We start from the raw sequence: 16,323 nt of genomic DNA, 5'->3' as shown, positions 1-16,323 counted from the left end.
ATCCTAGGGCTGGTGTCACTGTAGGCAGGTTGAGGGGGGCATCTATGCCTCTCATCCTGCAGTAACGCTGCGTCTAGTTGCGTGTCCCCAGCTGCAGTGACTGCCACCCTAGGAGCCCTGTAAGCAGCCTGGGCTCAAAGAAAACCATGTGATGGTGCTGAGCAGCAGAGGCAGCACATAGTGTTCTGCTCTGTTTCTGCTGTCATCCCCTGAAGCTCATGGTGGGAAGGGAGCCCTGTTGTCCCCTGGGCCCCCACCGTAGCTGCCCTGCTAATTTACATGCTGCCACTGTGGGAGCATGTCCCAAGCAGGCATGGCTGCTCTGTGCCAGCAGTGTCATTGGGGACTGGGGATGGGCCCCTGAGCACTGATGTCACCCGCAAGCATGAATGCTTGTCTTGGACCAGGATGCTGGGAGCTGAGCTGGTGGTGGGAGTTGCAGTGGCTGGTTGTCAGTCACGGAGAGAGCCCAGGATCTGTTTTGGCAGCTGAAGCCGGGGGTCACAGGGACTTGCTGCAGTCCCTGTGACAGCCTCGCTCTGTGCAGCTGACAGGCAGTGCTGCCATTTGGCCCCTGTGGCTCCAACATGGGAGTTGGGGGCTCAGCTCAAGCCCTTCTTTCCCCTGTCTCCACCCGTGCCCAGGAGCTCTGGGCAGCTCACTGCCTGCTGCCACCCTCTTGCCCCACTGCCTGTGCTGCCCACTTCTGCCAAGAGATACTCCACAACACCACTACCTTCAGTCTTTATTGGTATAAAAGCCTTCAACTTAAATCATATAAAAAAGGGGTAGGCCTGCATTCACAACAGATGGCTCAAAATGGTCACATAAGGGTCATAAGTTAATAGCTACAGTAAAAAGGCTCCCAGGAAATTCCCTTTCAGGAGAACGGTAACTCGAGTGATAACCTCAGAGAGAAAAGCCCTACAGGGAAGCCAAGCCCAGCTTGGACCTGCCAAAGCCCCTAGCGAGACCCCCCCCGTGTGACTGTCCCCAGCCAGGGCAGGGGCCCTGGGGCACTGTCCCTGTGCTGCAGCACTTCTGCCCTGGCCAGCCTGGCAGGCGATGCCAGGAACTCCTCGCCACGGCCCCAGCAGCGAAGGGGCAGGAGGAGCAGGACACATTCAGGTCATCGGGAGAGAAGGCAGCAGCTCTCAGGGCACAGGAGAGCCTGGACCAGCTCGGGGCTGGCCTCAAAACCAGAGCTGGCATCGTCCCCGCTCCTGGTCTCCTCACGAAGCCCCCGGCTGACGGCTCTCCCTGGGCCAGCCACGAGGCTACGAAGTCTGTTAAGGCACAACTCAAATATCCGTAAACACTGGTGCACTCCCGGAGGAGGGTCTGGTGAGCAATTCAAGTAAGGGTGGAAGCCAGACGGCGGCTCCCCAGCTGTGCCACCCAAGCGCCAGAGCCAGCAACTCCTCAGCCGCGGTGGCGGATGGAGCGTCCTTGGTCACCTCCTGGCTGGGGGCAGCTTCAGGGCCACCTTCGGGGGGACGCCCCGCTGAAAGACCGAGGGGGTTGTCATCGGAGAGCACGGGAGGGCCGGTCCTGGCGGCCCCTCACCGCGGCACTGCGCCTTGCTCTTCAGCGCTGGGAGAGGCTTGCTGGGCGGCTTTGGCTTTGCCTGGTGGGAAGAGAGGAGAGACCAGAGTCCCTCACCTGGGCACCAAGGAAGGACCCGGAGAGGGACAGGGGGGCAGAGGAAGGCCCCCCTCCCCATCATCAGTCGCCTGGGCCTCCCCATGGATGCACCCCACACGTCCGGGGTTGGTCAGGCCAGGGGGAGGCTGGCGGGGGGCGATGTCTGAGAGCAGCCCCCAGCTGCAGGAAGGACAGGCCACCCTGCTGCGAGGCAGCAGTGGCTTTTGGAGGAGCGGTTACCTGCAGGGGCTGTCCTGGAGAGCCTGGAGATGTCACCTGGGGGGCTGGCGCCGGTGGCTGCAGGGTCAGCAAAACCCAGGGTGAGAGGCCGCCCTCCCACCCAGGCCACGGGGGCTGCCCCCGCCGGGGCTTTGTTCAGCTCCCTCACCTGCGGGGCCGGGCGGCAGGGCCCGAGGGTCTTGGCGTCCCGTGGGGCTGCCGTGCTGCTGAGCAGGTTGGGATGGCCGATGTCATGGCGGGACAGCTGGCGGCGGGGGGGGTCGCGTCCGGCCGCCCTCCTGGAAGAGTGGGTTGGCGAGGCCAGCGGCAGGCCCGCCGGAGGTCCTGTGGGGCACAGGGACAGTGGGGGACCGCTCCGGGCACAGCCCGAGCTCAGCCTGTGCGGCCGTGGCTCAACACCTCTGTGGGGTGGTTGGGGGGGGGTGGGAATTACCCTTTCTGAAAGCGCCTCGTCCCCCTGCCTCTGAGGAGCACAACCCCACTGCTGAGCAGGATGCCAGAGAGCCCCAGCACGGCCAGCACAGCCGCCAAGACCACGCCGCCGCTCCCTGTGGAGACCGGTCGGCGTTGGGACAGGCACCCCTCCAAGCCAGGGATGCCCCGTAGGGATGGAGCAGCGCCTTACCGGCACCACGGCAGGGTGCCGACCCCCTCCCCAGGCTCCCTTCCTGGCACACGAACCGGGACAAGGGAGCTGGTGCCGGCCACGCACAGGGGGTGCCGTACCTGCTGCCACCTCCGAAATCTTCTGTTCGCAGTAGGGTGCTGCCCAGCCTGGCTCGCAGTGACACTCCCGCTTGTGGTTGCACACCTGAGATAAGGAAGGAAAGCGTCAGGGTGGTGGACATCCCGTAGGGGCTGGGACCACCGCCCAGGCCCCACAGCTGTTCTGGGAGAGGACGATCCCACAGCATACCCCATGGTTGTTGCACTTGGCCGAGCAGTTCTTGTTGCCGTAGACCAGGAGGTTCTGGCAGCGCCCAGCATAGCAGACCTGGGGACAGGCAGGGGAGGTCTGAGGCTGCCCCAGGGTCCCCACAGCCAGTGGTCACCCCCCCCCCACCACCCCACCAGGGCAGCCAGCACACTCACCATCTCCTCGCCGCACTTGGCCCCCGTGGGCACCAGCCTGAGCTTGGCCACCACCTCATTGGCATCGTTGCTAGCGATGACCGCCTTGCACTTGAAGCGGCCAAAAAAGAGGGAGTAGGAGCCGTCACCAAGGACGGGGCTGGTGTTGTCACTCAGGCACAACAGCGTGCCACACTTCACATCCCTGTGGGAGAAGCAGCCATGAGCACCGGTGGTGGGGGTGGCAGGCGGCTGGGGAGCTTCACTTGGCCCTGCAATGCTGTCGCTGGACATGGATACCACCCCCATCCCACCTCCACCCCGCCAGGCTCCTTACTTGGGGCTGCAGGGCCGCTTCCCATACTCAGTGAGGCAGTGGAGGTGAAGATGTTGCTCGCTGTTGTGCTTAAAGCAGACGTCAGGAGCCACCTGGGCCTCTGCGGGGTACACAGAAAACATCACACGGAGCCAGAGCCCACAGCAAGCCAGTGGTGCCAGCACCGGTGGCCACACTTTAGGGTCAAGAGCCATAGCGTGCCAGCTAGGGATGCAGGAGGGGACCGAGCAATTCCCTGGCCCGAGGAGCCAGGGCTCCAAGCACATCAACCAGCACGTGGGGTGAGGAGGGTGGGCAGGGTGGAGGAGTCACTACCTGCACCCCAGAGCGCGCGGCACTGCTCGCCATGCGAGGGGCAGGCCCCGTTGTAGCAGTAGCCATTGCCATTCTGGCAGGGGATGCCGTTCTCCTGGAATACGTCCTCTGGGCACTCAGCGCTGAGGCCAGTGCAGTGCTCAGTCAGGTCACAGTCGTTCTTGCTGGCCCGGCAGAGTGCACCGGCAGCCTTCACCTGCACAGAAAAGGGGACGCTGGTACTGCCTCAATGCTCTCGCATCCTCAGATCCACGCAGGCACCACAGCCTGGCAGCACCCTGGTCTTCATAACATCTCCCAGCACCCCACGGATCCACAGACGGCAGCTTGTGCCACGCTGGCACAAAGGCATTTGCTATTGACTGAGCTACTGCATAGGATGGAGACACCATCAGCCCTCAGACGGGGTCTTCCCATAGTTAAATCTCTCCCTGCAGGCAACACCTTGTGCTTTGCTTTTAGTCTGGACTTGTCCCAGGGTCCTCTTCTAGCCCTGTCTCTTCACATCAAGGCATTTCTTATGCCTGGGTGCAGGAACCAATGCATGTAACGCAACTTTCTCTTGGATGAACGGAGCAGGTTGGTTTCCTGGACCAGAAATGGACCATGTTGACCTCTTCTGAACATTGCCCAGTTCTTCAGCACCTTTCATCCTGCACCTAACCTAACAGAGCCAGGTGACCTGGGCTCCAGGATGCCAGAAACAGAGGCTGCTTCACCTTCCCAGCCAATTCTACCCGAGATGCTGACCGTCTGTGTAGTGAGAGCATTGAATGGAAAGTGTGATTTCCCCACACACAAACTATTGGGTACGTTTGGCTCTGGACAGGCTGCTCTGGGCAGGTCCTTCAGGCTCTCCAACAGGCCGTGGACACACCTTGCCTCGACTGTGACGTTCTGGAGGAGCCCGGGGCAGGACTGCACACCCACCAGCTCCCTTCCCTGCCAAGCTGGTCGCCCTGCTGGCAGCAGTACCTTGCAGTCCTGGCAGCAGTCCCCCCGGGCACACTCGGCTCCCTCTCTCAGCTGGCAAGTGGTGGCATTGCAGCAGCGGTCGGAGCACTCCTGCAAGACAGGGAGGGACTGAAACACTCCCAAAAGCCCCCCGAAAGACCCTTTTTTCTTCCCTTCTGGGGGACCCAGTTGCCACCTCACCAGATGCCAATGGCAGTGTAGGTGCCACGGGCTGAACCATGGGGCAAAACCACAGCATCATCCCACGTGTGAACCATTCCTGCCTCCTCTTGATCCCCCATTACCAACACCAAACCAAAGGACCAGAAGAGATTTTTTTTTTTGGAAAATGGTGCCTGACCTGGGTCCCTGCTCTCTGGTAACACCCTTTGCACATCTCCAGGAAGGAGAAAACAGGAGGATCTCTGTGCTCTCTGCATTGGGGGAACATCCCTTCAGGTCCCAGAGCACGGCTGTGACCCAGGGATTTATCCCAAAGACATCACCTGGCCATTTGTCTCAAATCTCCCCCCTGCAATGCAGTGATGGGCTGCTAGGGATGAGGAAAAGCTGATCATGGCTCCTGAAAGGACAACATGCCATGATGTCCCCCTCCTCGGATCACCTCTTTGGAGGATATGTTGAGGGGATGTCCATCTTTCCTAGGCATGCACCTGCTAAAATCACAGCCAGCTACGTGAAGTGGGGGGCACACATCCAAGTTAACAAATATCCTCCACAAGTTATTTTTCAGCAGAAGCATCCGGATCATGAGGAAGGTGAGTCTTGCAAAGCACGATGTCCAGGGAAGAGGCTTGCATGACCTTTTCCAAGTCTGAATTACGGGTCTGAGGTCCCTGCCGCTCACCCACCTTCCCGGGCTGTCAGAGAGCATCCCTACCTCTGGCGTGCCACAGTCGCACTGCTCTCCCCGCTCCACAAACTGGTTCCCGCACACTGGCCCCCCGTACAGCTCATCTGCCCTAGGGACGTTCAGCAGGCAGCTGGTCCTGGGGTCCCCGAGGAACTGCCACATGTCCTGCTCACTGCAGCGGCTGAAGAGCTTGGGGTAAACCAAGCTGAAGGGGCACAAAAACAGGCAGTCATAAGCAGAGATGCGAGCCCGAGGACCCTCACACCCACCAGGCCAGGGAGAAGCTGGAGAGCCACCAACAGACTCAAAGGCACCAGTGGACCTTTGAAATACATCTTCAAGTGGAGTGTCCACCCAGACCTGACCATCTCGTGGGCTTCACCCCATCAGGACAGTGCTGGAGGACACCTTGAAATATTTGCTGCCCCGCGGTATTCCCCTTTCTCCTTCACTCACCCAACACTCGCCGCCATGACACATCCTCCGTCAGCTTTGGGGACAGGACAGCGGCAGCCAGCAACATCTTCATCATGGGACATCCCCAGGTTATGCCCCATCTCGTGAGCCATGGTGGATGCAGCGCCGATAGGATTCGTGCTGTGGTCCTGTGGGACAAGAAGTACAGCGTGGTTCAAATGCTCTCCACAGCACCTCCACAGGGCCCCACCAGGGCTCTCCAATTACTCAGTGCCAGGTCTCGCTGCTGTCTGCAATTCATTCCCTAATGCTGCCATGCTGTGGCAAAGGAAGACAAAAGCTGGACTTGGTCCCATGGCCCCCGAAGATCTCCAGACTGGGCTTTCAGGGGTATAAGTGAGCTTATATATAGCAGCTACTCTGAAACGATGCTTTGTGGTGGTTCTGGACAGCCACAGGTCCTATGGCCAACTGCTCCAGCAAAGCATGCCCTCCCTAGGGCGGGATGAGGAGCACAGTCAGGATGGATGAGGAGCAATTGCAAACCAAGTCCCAGCCACCTGACAGGTGGTGGGAGAAGCCCTGTGTCCATGGAGCTGCTCTGGGAGGCTCTTCAGGGCTCAGGTATATCAGAGCCCTTTGCGGGCACCTAGCTGGGTTTCCACAGCTACCCGCCCCGTCCTCCCCTGCAGCCCCAACACTTCTCTGGGGGGGGTCAGTCGCTCAAGGGTCGGAAATGCCAGGGACCAGACCCAGCCCTAAGGCTGTGGAGGTGGAAAGCTGGAGACCAGTGGAGGAGAGACCCGCTCTGGAAAATACAATGCAGGGAGCGCGGACCGTGGGACTGCTGCTGCCCTCCCGGCACATGCCCAGGCAGCGGGACCCACCTGGTTGACGCCGCCTGAGTCCCTGGTGCACATCACAAGCTTCTTGGCAAGCCCGACGGTCGTGCCGTGGAAGTCTATGCCCCTGTGGGATTGAGATGCCACCATGGCCATGTGGCCTGGGCGGCAGCAGGGCTGCAAGGATGGCGAGGTGATGGCCCCCTCCCCGTTCTTACGTGATCAGCTGGGCATTGTCGTGTGGCTTCCTCCGCAGCAGTTCTGCCTCCCGCCAGTGGAGGAAGTTGTCCAGTGTCACCTCTGGGTTGGGACTGACCACGATTTTGTCCTTGTGGCTCCACACCTCCAAGCCGATCAAGGCCACCCGCAGGCGAAGAGGCTGATAAAGCTGGAGCGGGAGACAGCCCAGAGGGAGCACTTGGATTTGAGCTGCGCAAGCAGAGGGAAGGTGCCACATCCCCTGGGGAAACACAGCCAAGCCCAGGACCCCACCTCACTCTGTAATATCAGCTCTGTCACCCCCTCAATAAACAACACAAGCCAGGGTGACCACGTAGACAGGGTTTACCCCAGGGACCTCTGGGCTCCCTCTTGGCCAGTGTGCTGTCCCCACGCTGCTGACCAAAGAGGGGGGCTGATGCAAGGCAAGCAGAAACCCCACCTTGGTGCACTGCATCCATCCCCCTCCCTTCATTAGCACCTGCTCCAGCTTGAGAGTGGCTGTGGGACGTGCTCCCAGGGGTTACAAAAAGAAACTTCTCTCCCATTCCCTTAGGAGAGAGCTGGGAGGCAGCCGTCCCATGCTCCTGAGGACCCAGGGCTGAGCTGCTTGCCATGTCCACTTTGCTCATCCCGTTGGCCAAGGGAGCTGGTCACCCTGCGGCAGCCCACCTGTGGGCTTGAGATTGGCTCTAGCTCCATTGCCCTACCCGTGCCATTGCCCTACCCGTGCCAATCTCTCCTCTGCCACATTCATGCCCACACTGCCACCGCGGGGCATGTGTGGGAGCTGGGAGAGCAGACCCCTGGGCTCACCTTGTCAACGTGGTTCACGATTTCCTTCATGCGGTTCTGCACTGTGCGCAAGTCCTTGTGTTTCCTGAACTATGGGAAGGACACAGAGAGATTTCCAGGCTGGCTTCGACCTCCTCGCTGCAGGGGATGACAGTGAAAATGCAAGCACCAGCTCGCCGCCCACCCCTCTTACCTCCTCGTTGTCCACAACCAGGACCAGCTCCACGTATCGGGGTCCTTTGTGTAACGGAGCTGATTTCTGGAAGGGAAGAGGAAAGTGAGTGCAAACAGGGGCTCAGCTCTGCAGCTTGCTGACCCCCTTCGGCTGACCCTCCTGTGGGATGCGTTGGATCCTGGGGCATCTTCCGATATTACTCAAGGCTAGTAGGTCTTCTAGGTCTGCTTTCTGATGTTACTTTGCTTTACTTTCAGACATCTTCCAACATACAAGGAAAAACCCAAGCCTGCTAGTGGGATAAGGCACGAGAGAGGCTCTGCAAGCATCATGGGAGCTCATGGGGTAGGAGGATGCTCCTGCTAACGGTACAGGATCTGAGGACTTGTTCTCACCAGGAGCTAGGCCACTGGGAGCAACCGTGTTTGGAACCAACAACATGTGGGAGGGGAGCATCTCCAAGAGACGCGGTATGACCCCACTCCTCTCCCGGACTTCACAGGACCTAGGCTCTCGCAAACTCAGCTACAGGAAGGAGAAGCAATGCAATCCTTAACCCAGCGGTAGAGCTTCATGGCTGCAGGAATTTTCGGTTCGTGGTCATATTCCAGGGTGGCACCAGACTCTTGACACGTGCCGTGCTTCCCCCGCAGGTGAGCTGCTCTGTACACGGCATGCCGGCCGGCCGCATCCTGCTCCAGGGGCTCCAGCAGGAAGGTGGTCTCATTCACCCGGAAAAACCCACTGCCAAGAGAGAGGGCAGGCATCAGGTTGGGGAGATATCCAGCAGGACACGGACAGACCCTACATGCACCCCCGCAAGTGCCTGTGATACAAAATCCCAGCTAGGAAACCACCCAACCCCTTCACGGTTCCCAAAGGCAGCTTGGATGAGCTACAGGCCACTAGTGGGATGTGACAGTCAGGTCCTTCTGGCCAAGTGCATGAAAGTGCACTCAACGCAAAGTCCCAAGCAGCCCTTGGGTGGTGCATGAAGGCCCACACTGCTGTGCAGAGACGTACAGGGTGCAGAAGCTCACAGCAACTTGAGGGACTGGATGCCTCTTCCCTGCAACCTTGCCTGGCCCAAGAGCACATCAAGGAGGTGCTGCAGGACGGAGCTGAGCTGGGGCATGCCGGGAGATGGGGAGCGTGGAGGAAACGTGTCCACACAATTTGCTTTCAGAGGCTGCAGAAGCACCGGTTGAACAAAAGCGTTGTTAGGGAGGCTGGAAACTGTCTGCCGGGCTGGGAGGGAGCAAACCATGGCACGGTTATCTGTGGCTGGTAGCAAGGGGAGTATCCTGTACTTTGAGCAGCAGAAATGTCCCAGGGTTCAGCAAGGAGAACTGCCTGGTGCTGCCAGGCCAGGTTTAACACAGCATTTCTGCTGAGCAGCCCTGGCCTTCAGGATGATTTCTGTAAGGTGTCCCATGTCCCACGTGCCTTGTCTGTATTGTCCTCGTCTCCTGTCCTGCCCTCGCACATCTTGTCCTCCTACTATACAAGGATATCAAGTGTCCCACGTATGCACAAGCTGTGTGAACCAGGGTCTCCGCAGACACAACCCCTGTTTTCAGAGTGAGGAGATGGCTGCCGTGCAGCTCCAGCAGGTATTTGCAGGTCCCTGGGTACTCCAGGGACCACTGGCCCTCCACACACATGCCCCTGCAAGGGACCTGTTCCTCTCTGGCTTACTCTTTTTGCAATGTCTGGCTGCCAGCTGATCTTAAAAGAAAAAGAACAGCAGAGCACGAATCTTCCATGGCAAACTGAGCAACCTTGTGTGGACCTGGTGGCTTGGGTTACCCTGCAAGGATGCTGTCTGCTGTTAAATGAAGGTAGACCCAAGGCAGCTATGGAGGAACGAGCACCAGCGCAGTCAGCAGCCGGCGGGTAGAGGGAGACGCAGCTGGCCTGATGCACCGTATGCTTTCCTTTTCCTTTGGAAAGGCACTTGGCCATCAGCAATAGGAGCTCGGCATGGCCCAGAGGTGCAGGCTGCCTGCAAGCCAGTGCATCACCACGAGCGCACCTTTGTGCCGCTGGCTGCAGCAGTCGGGGCAAGTTCGGTCTCGTCTGCCCTGAGAAGAGAGGATGGATCCAGGACAAGCTGTGCCTTGCTGCCCGGGGAGGGCACTCCTGCCCAGAGCTCCTGTCACGCTCAGGTTTCCAGTCTCATCCCGTGCCATGACTCAACCCCTCAGAAACGGCAGGCTTAGCTGCAAAACGCTACGCGCCTTTCCTGCTGGGCGCCGAGCCAGGGTGGTCAGCAATCCCACCGCCAGCAGGAAAAGGGATGTCGTCTTCTCTTCCTCGGGTGCAAGCTGAGCTCTCCCTCCACCAGCACAGCTCCAGCCGCCTGGAGCTTGGTCGCACCGGCTCAACATTACGTGGCACCGCGTCCACCAGGAGAAGCTTCGTGGTGTACACCAAGGCCGGGCTCGATGCTGTGCTCCGGCCAGCCACAGTGCCCCAGGGGAGTCGGAGGTCCTACCTGAGCCCGCTGCAGGTGCTGATGCTCACTGCCGAGTCAGCGTATCCTTGCACGTGGCCCTGATAAAAGCAGTGATCCTGAAAGAGAGGTGTAAAGGGGGTCAGCATGGCGGGACCCCACAGGAGCGGGAAAACTGCTCTGCCTGGAGCCAGCCCCATACCTGAACGTCTGGCTTCTCCGTGATCTCCGTGCCGCTGGCTGAGTAGTGCGTCTCAGTGTAGTGCTGCCCCAGCAGCTCCCTGCAGAATGGGGAAGGGGCATCAGCAGCGACCCCAGTTTTGGGGAGAGGATGGAAAGCTTTGGGGATAGGATGGAAAGCTTTGGGGATAAGGTTTTCCAGGTTGGGTATGGCGGGCCCGTGACCTCCCTGGGAGGGTTTGGCAAGGAGGAAAAATAATGCAGTGTTTTGCTAGCGAGGGTGTGGGCTGAGGGCTTAGATCACCAGTGCAGTGACACCAGACCTTGGAGAATTGAAGGGTGGGAATCGAGCCTCTCCCGGGCCATCCCACCGTGCCCACCCACACTCACTTGTTCTTCTCCAGCCGCAGAAGGTAGTCCCCGCCTTCGGCACGGATGCTGTAGAGGACGTGGTCTGGGTAGATGCTCTGCATGAGAGATAGATGACATCATCACAGATCACCAGAAGCAAAAGCTACGGACAAGAGGACCTCTTGGCCCCTGTCCTGCCCAGAAAGGGGATGGGGTCTGTGTGCACCCCACTGGAAGGCAGCTGCGGGACAGGGAGCCTGGCTGCTCACCCTGGAGGCATCCAGCAAAGACACAGGAAATCAGAGGAGAATAAAAAAAAAGCATGTGGGCAATAACGCAAATCCCTGGCACATCCTGAGATAAAGAACAGGTCACCAGGAATGAAAAGGAGTCAGCAAAGTCTGGTTTCCCTCGTCTGACACGTGGCTGCAGATGGCTGGCGCCAGAAACTGAGGTTTCCTACTCATCAACGACAAAGCTCCTTTTTTAGGGACTGAGTTCAGCACTTACTCATGGGCTGAACCACAAATATCCCTGGTGCCCAATGGCTCTCATCAGCAGAGACTTCCTTATCTCTGACTGACCTAACATGCAACATCTCGTGGTTCTTCTCTGCTATTGAAAGCGGATTTTAGTATCGCCAGGTGCCAGATCCCCCTAGTGCTGGTGGAAGGGACCTCAAAGCATCTCAAGTCCAAACTCCAGTCACTATGGATGGGTCAGGGTGGCCGTGGCTCAGCCCAGCTGTGCCCTGAACCCCCAGGATGGCAGTGTCCCTCCAGAAGAAGCGTTTCCCTCTGGGATGTCTCGTGACCTCCACCTGCAGAGGTTGGGCCACAGACCTCCAGAGGTCCTGTCCCACTGGGGCCACTGAGAGAGATAATGATCCCTTGCGTGGTGCCCCAAATCAGGCTGCACCCTTGGCACCAGGGACCTCCTCAGCCACCACTGCAGCCCAGAGACCTCTCCTGAGGGCACATCCTCAGCTCTTACGGGATCCTGGGGTGGAGATCTGAGCAAAAGGCAAAGCAAGCATCTCCTGCAGGGCCAGCATTCCTCCCGGATGAGGTGTGTGGCCTCTCCCCAAGGAAGATGACAGCACCTGCTGTCATACAACGGCTCAGCACTCCCAGGGGAATGATCTGCAAGCGGGTGGGAGCTGGGGCTGAGCAGAAAGTCCCGCTGACTCAGCGCCAGTGGGGCCAGGTGAGAGGGTTTGCACATCACTCGGTCGCCCACAACTCCACCCGGTTTGCATTTCCAATCTGAAGCAATGGTCTGCCAGCCACGAAACACCCTCTCCGCATGATGAGCACGTTTCAACAAGCTGGCCAGGCAGCCCCGGCTGCAGGCAGGGGCACCGCCGGCATGCGAGCATGCTCATGGGTCCCTGAAATTCTTCTCTTATGAACAGCATCTCCCGCCTGACGTGGCCATGCCGTCCTGTGTCTGCCGACAAAGCGATGCTTTGTTATTGTTGGCAGCGCCGGAGCCAGAAGAGGTCTTAAGAAATGGCAGGAAAGCACTTGGAAGGGGTTGGTGGGTCAGAGACCGTCTCTTGGAGACGACCGCAGGGCAAGTTTAAAAAAAAAGGCCTGATAAAGCTTCTCTGAATCATCCCTTTCCTTATTAGCATGAGCTTTGCAAGGGCTCCAGATGGGAAGGCTTTGAAACCGCAGGCAGCTCAGCCCTGCCCCTGCCCGAGTCCTGCTAACCTGGTGACCGTGCTGAGGAAGCAAAGCAGAGCTGTGGCCACAGCACACAGAGAAGAGGGATTTCTTCCAACTGGTCTGATTAAGAGATCCAGAGAGCTCGCAGAGGATCGGGATGGGATGCCAACTGGGTGGGAAGAGGTGATGAGTCTCGCTAGGACAGTAGGGATGGGGCTTGTCGTACCATGCCATAGATCAGAGGAGCTGCGGCGGAGAAGCAGAGGAGGAGAAGAAGGTAGGTCGCTGGGCCACCACTATCCCTTGCTCCTGCTCCGTCTGGCCCCACTGCTCGCTCTGCAATGTCCTGCTGCTTCCTGCAGAGCCCCAGGCTGGGCCAGCAGGAGCTTGGCTGTCTCCACCCAGGCAAAGGACTTGCACCTTTGCATCAGCTGGCTCTGGGATGTGGCGGAGGAGATCAGCAGGGCTGCGCAAGCACAGGTGCCCTGGGGAAGAAGCCGGCAAATCTTGCACACGCTGGAAACCATCCAGCTGCTTCAGTACAGCTCTTTGAAATGCTGGAGCATGGGGATGAGAGAGATGTCACTTCTGCGATCAAGAGCATGTAACTATAAATCTTTTTGAAGGCCCTTCTTGCTTTTTTTTTTTCATGAAGAATGCAGGTTCGCCACATGCCCTGTCATGCCCCTGCTAAAAAGACCATGGCCTGTGGGAAGGCTGGCATCCCAGGAGATCCTGTGCTGCAGGATGCAGGTCTCCACCTTGTCTGCAGGGCTGAGCATTTTGATTTAAGCAAAGCCAGATGGGAGCTGGTCTGCTTCAGACCTCACCTGGCAGACATTCTGCTGGACCAACCCCATGTGTCCCAACTGCTCTGATCCCAGAACTGCTCTTGGCCCATGCCCATCCCAGCCAGAGACTGCTAATGCAAAGCCACAGGAGGAGCTGGCACAGAAAACACCCATCCAGCTGCCTGTCTCCAAAGAGGGGCTTGGTGGTGGTCAAGCCTTGCTGAGAACCGCTTCCCCGCCAAGGTTACTGGGAAAGCAAACCCAACATTTGTCCAAGAGGAGGAAAATGGCTTGGACGGCAGGAGTCCTCAAACCCTCAACACAGCAGGTTTGGGAGGTCCAAGGACTGCCCAGTCCAAGAAGACTGGGACCAGACACTACCCATGGCTGTTCCAAAGACCGTGGCTCAAGGCTGGTATCTTCTCCCACGCTGTGGAAAGCAGAGGGACCCCGAGATGGGTGAGCTCCCTTTTCTGGTGGGATCCGTGCAGAGCCTCCTGGCACGCCCGGCACAGATGGTGTCTCTAAATAGCCTGGGGAATGTTTATCTCGTGGACAAGTTTAGGTTTCTAGAGCAGAGAAAACAGATGCTTTCAGGGAGTGTTTTTGAAGCTAGTTTATCAGAAAGAGTTTGAATCACAGATGAATGTGCTGTACAAAGAGTTTACTAGGAAATAAATGTCCCCAGCCCCTCCACCTCATCAGGTGCTAGAAAATGAATCCATGTATTTAGCTGAATTTCACTTTAAGGCAATGTGGAAAGCATCTTTGAGGTCAAGGCCATCATCCTATGGACGTCAGCCCCAAGCACTCAAAATTCCTGAGTCAAACCCCATTCCTTCCCCAAATTACAAGGTTTCCCAAGAAAAACAACACTGGCTTGCTTTCATGTGGATTTCTGCAACTTTCTGATTCTTATTTCCCTGTCCCAAAGGACGAAAAAAACCCAGCTTGAGCAAACACAGCAAGAAAAGTGCTTACAGCTCAATGAGGCTTTGCAAATCCCTCCTTAAGCAAAGACCAGATGTCACAAGATCACTGCAAGGCTGCAAGAGGTGGCACCGCTGAGTAATGTTTCCAAAGAAAGCATTGGAGAAAGCAGCCCCCCTCTCTCCAAGTCCACCGTGCTATCCGCAGTTCCTATTTTGACTCAAAACAGTCCAGGAAAGCTGATCTGATCAACTTTTTCAAGATCTCCATCCTCCTGGATGGAAGCAATGCAAGAAAATGTGCGGCAGGTCATTCTTCCGGCACAGAGCTAAGGGCATCCAGCTCCGAGCCCAGTGGTGGGCCAAGGGTCTCTGCTGATTGCAGTGCCCCCCCCCAGACCCCCTGCAAGGCAGCGAGGGCAGCTGTGCCAAGGCGGTATTTGGGAGGTGACAATACTCACCAGTGGTGCAGAGAGGTCCCTCTTCCCCCGAGGTGCCGGCACCTTGCGCGGCAACACCGTCTCATACGTCTCGACATGGGCAAGCTTCTCCTCCAGCCCGGCAGTGGCGCCTGGGAAAAGTCAAAGGGCTTTGAGCCAGGATGCCCAGAAACAACCCAGTCAGGGGGTAACGGAAGCGGCCAACATCAAGGCGCAGGCAAGAGCCGAAATAGCAAGTCCTGAAATACCTGCTGGGAATGCAACTCCCTGACGGGCTCCAGAGATGCTGCGCCACCCCCCCCAGCCCCCCCAGCGCACTCAGCATCACTGACGGGCAAGCGGGTTCCTTCAAAGGCTGGAAAACCCTGCTGAGACCCTGGTGCGTAAATAAAGACGGAGGTTTTTCAGCTCCCCGTCTTGATGCCACGGTTTGTGACTTGGCGTCTGGCGGCTGCCGGGGGTTGCGTTTTGGAGAACGGCTTGTGTCTGGGCCGGCTCAGCCCTCCTCCCATCCTTTTTTGTTTTTTGATGTCAGGAGACATTTCTGCAATAAAACCCTTCGCCTCCCCCTGAAGCCCTGACCTGCGAGCTCACGCCGCAGCCGTGCCCGTGCTCCCAGGGTCAGACGGGGCCAGCGGAGCCGGCGACGAGGCAGCGACAGAGCAGGGTGCTCCGTCGGCGGGTGCCTGGCGGCCTTCGCCCACTGTGCCCGAGCGGGAGCCAGGAGCCTCATCACCACCCCCTCGGCCGGCTGAGTCACCAGTCGTCCCCGCCGCCAGCACGCCGCAGGCTGGCGGTGACAAATTTCCCCTCGCTCGCAGGAGCCTCCTCGCCGAGGTGCCTTTTACATAACGGTGGGCACCCCATCTGTGTGGGGCGACATGGAGGAAGGGTTGGGGGGGGGGCAGAGGTCACGGAAAGGGTCCCTCTGCCAGCGGGGCCGGCCGTGGGAGGTGAGACGGGTCCTCGAAGCCCCCGTTCTCCATCCTTCGCTCTAGAGTCGGCCTGGGGAGGCAATGTCAGCGACACCCGCCTCAGTCCCCGGTGACCCCCGGGTTCCGAAGCAGCCGAGACCTCGCCGAGCTGTGACCTGTCCCAAAAAGCCACCCCGATCCCGCCTCGTGCATCCCCCCTCCCCGTGCCGCTTCCCACTCGTTCCTTCAACTGTCGCGGGGAAAAGCATCGCCCCCCCGTACCCCTAACCCTACCCCACAGTAGAAGACCCCCCCCCACCCCACCCCGGGGAGCCGGGCTTTTCCCCCTCGCCCCCCAAAAAAAAACTTCACTCCCGTCCCGTCGGCGGAGCCCGGCTGCCGGGGGGGGGGGGACCCACGCCCGCCCGCCCGCCCCCACGCTCACCGTGGACCACCACCACCACCACCACCAGCAGCAGCAGCAGGAGGAGCCGGCGGAGCGGGACGAGCGCCGGGGCCATGGCTCGGGGGTGCCCGCGGTGCCCGGCCCCAAGCGCCGCCGCTCCGCTCGGTTCCGCTCCGTTCCGTTCCACGCCGCGCCGCGCCGCGCCGGCAGCCCCCGCCCGCCGTGACTCACCGCCCCTCGCGGGACGGGACGGGACGGGACGGGGCGGGGCGGGGAGGGGAGGGGGCCGCCCCCGGCGGGGGGG

The 16,323-nt window shown here is 59.2% G+C and overlaps 1 protein-coding gene across 1 annotated transcript; it reads right to left on the bottom strand.

The window, feature by feature from the left end:
- Positions 1–733: 733 nt before the first annotated feature.
- ADAM8 (ADAM metallopeptidase domain 8) lies at positions 734–16,200 on the bottom strand. The gene is given in 23 exon segments (XM_049811015.1): positions 734–1,627; positions 1,885–1,941; positions 2,033–2,143; positions 2,145–2,208; positions 2,318–2,432; positions 2,611–2,695; positions 2,801–2,878; positions 2,977–3,160; positions 3,293–3,392; positions 3,608–3,803; positions 4,583–4,672; positions 5,463–5,640; positions 5,892–6,040; positions 6,740–6,821; positions 6,913–7,082; positions 7,730–7,798; positions 7,902–7,967; positions 8,441–8,627; positions 10,381–10,457; positions 10,541–10,619; positions 10,909–10,985; positions 14,721–14,830; positions 16,059–16,200. Coding segments are annotated over 23 exon segments (2,574 nt in total). The 5' UTR covers positions 16,135–16,200; the 3' UTR covers positions 734–1,453.
- Positions 16,201–16,323: the final 123 nt, after the last annotated feature.

Source organism: Accipiter gentilis, chromosome 9, assembly GCF_929443795.1.
Source record: "Accipiter gentilis chromosome 9, bAccGen1.1, whole genome shotgun sequence".
Taxonomy (NCBI): domain Eukaryota; kingdom Metazoa; phylum Chordata; class Aves; order Accipitriformes; family Accipitridae; genus Astur; species Astur gentilis.
The sequence above is the reverse complement of the archived record's forward strand: the minus strand, read 5'-3'. Positions and strand labels throughout refer to the sequence as shown.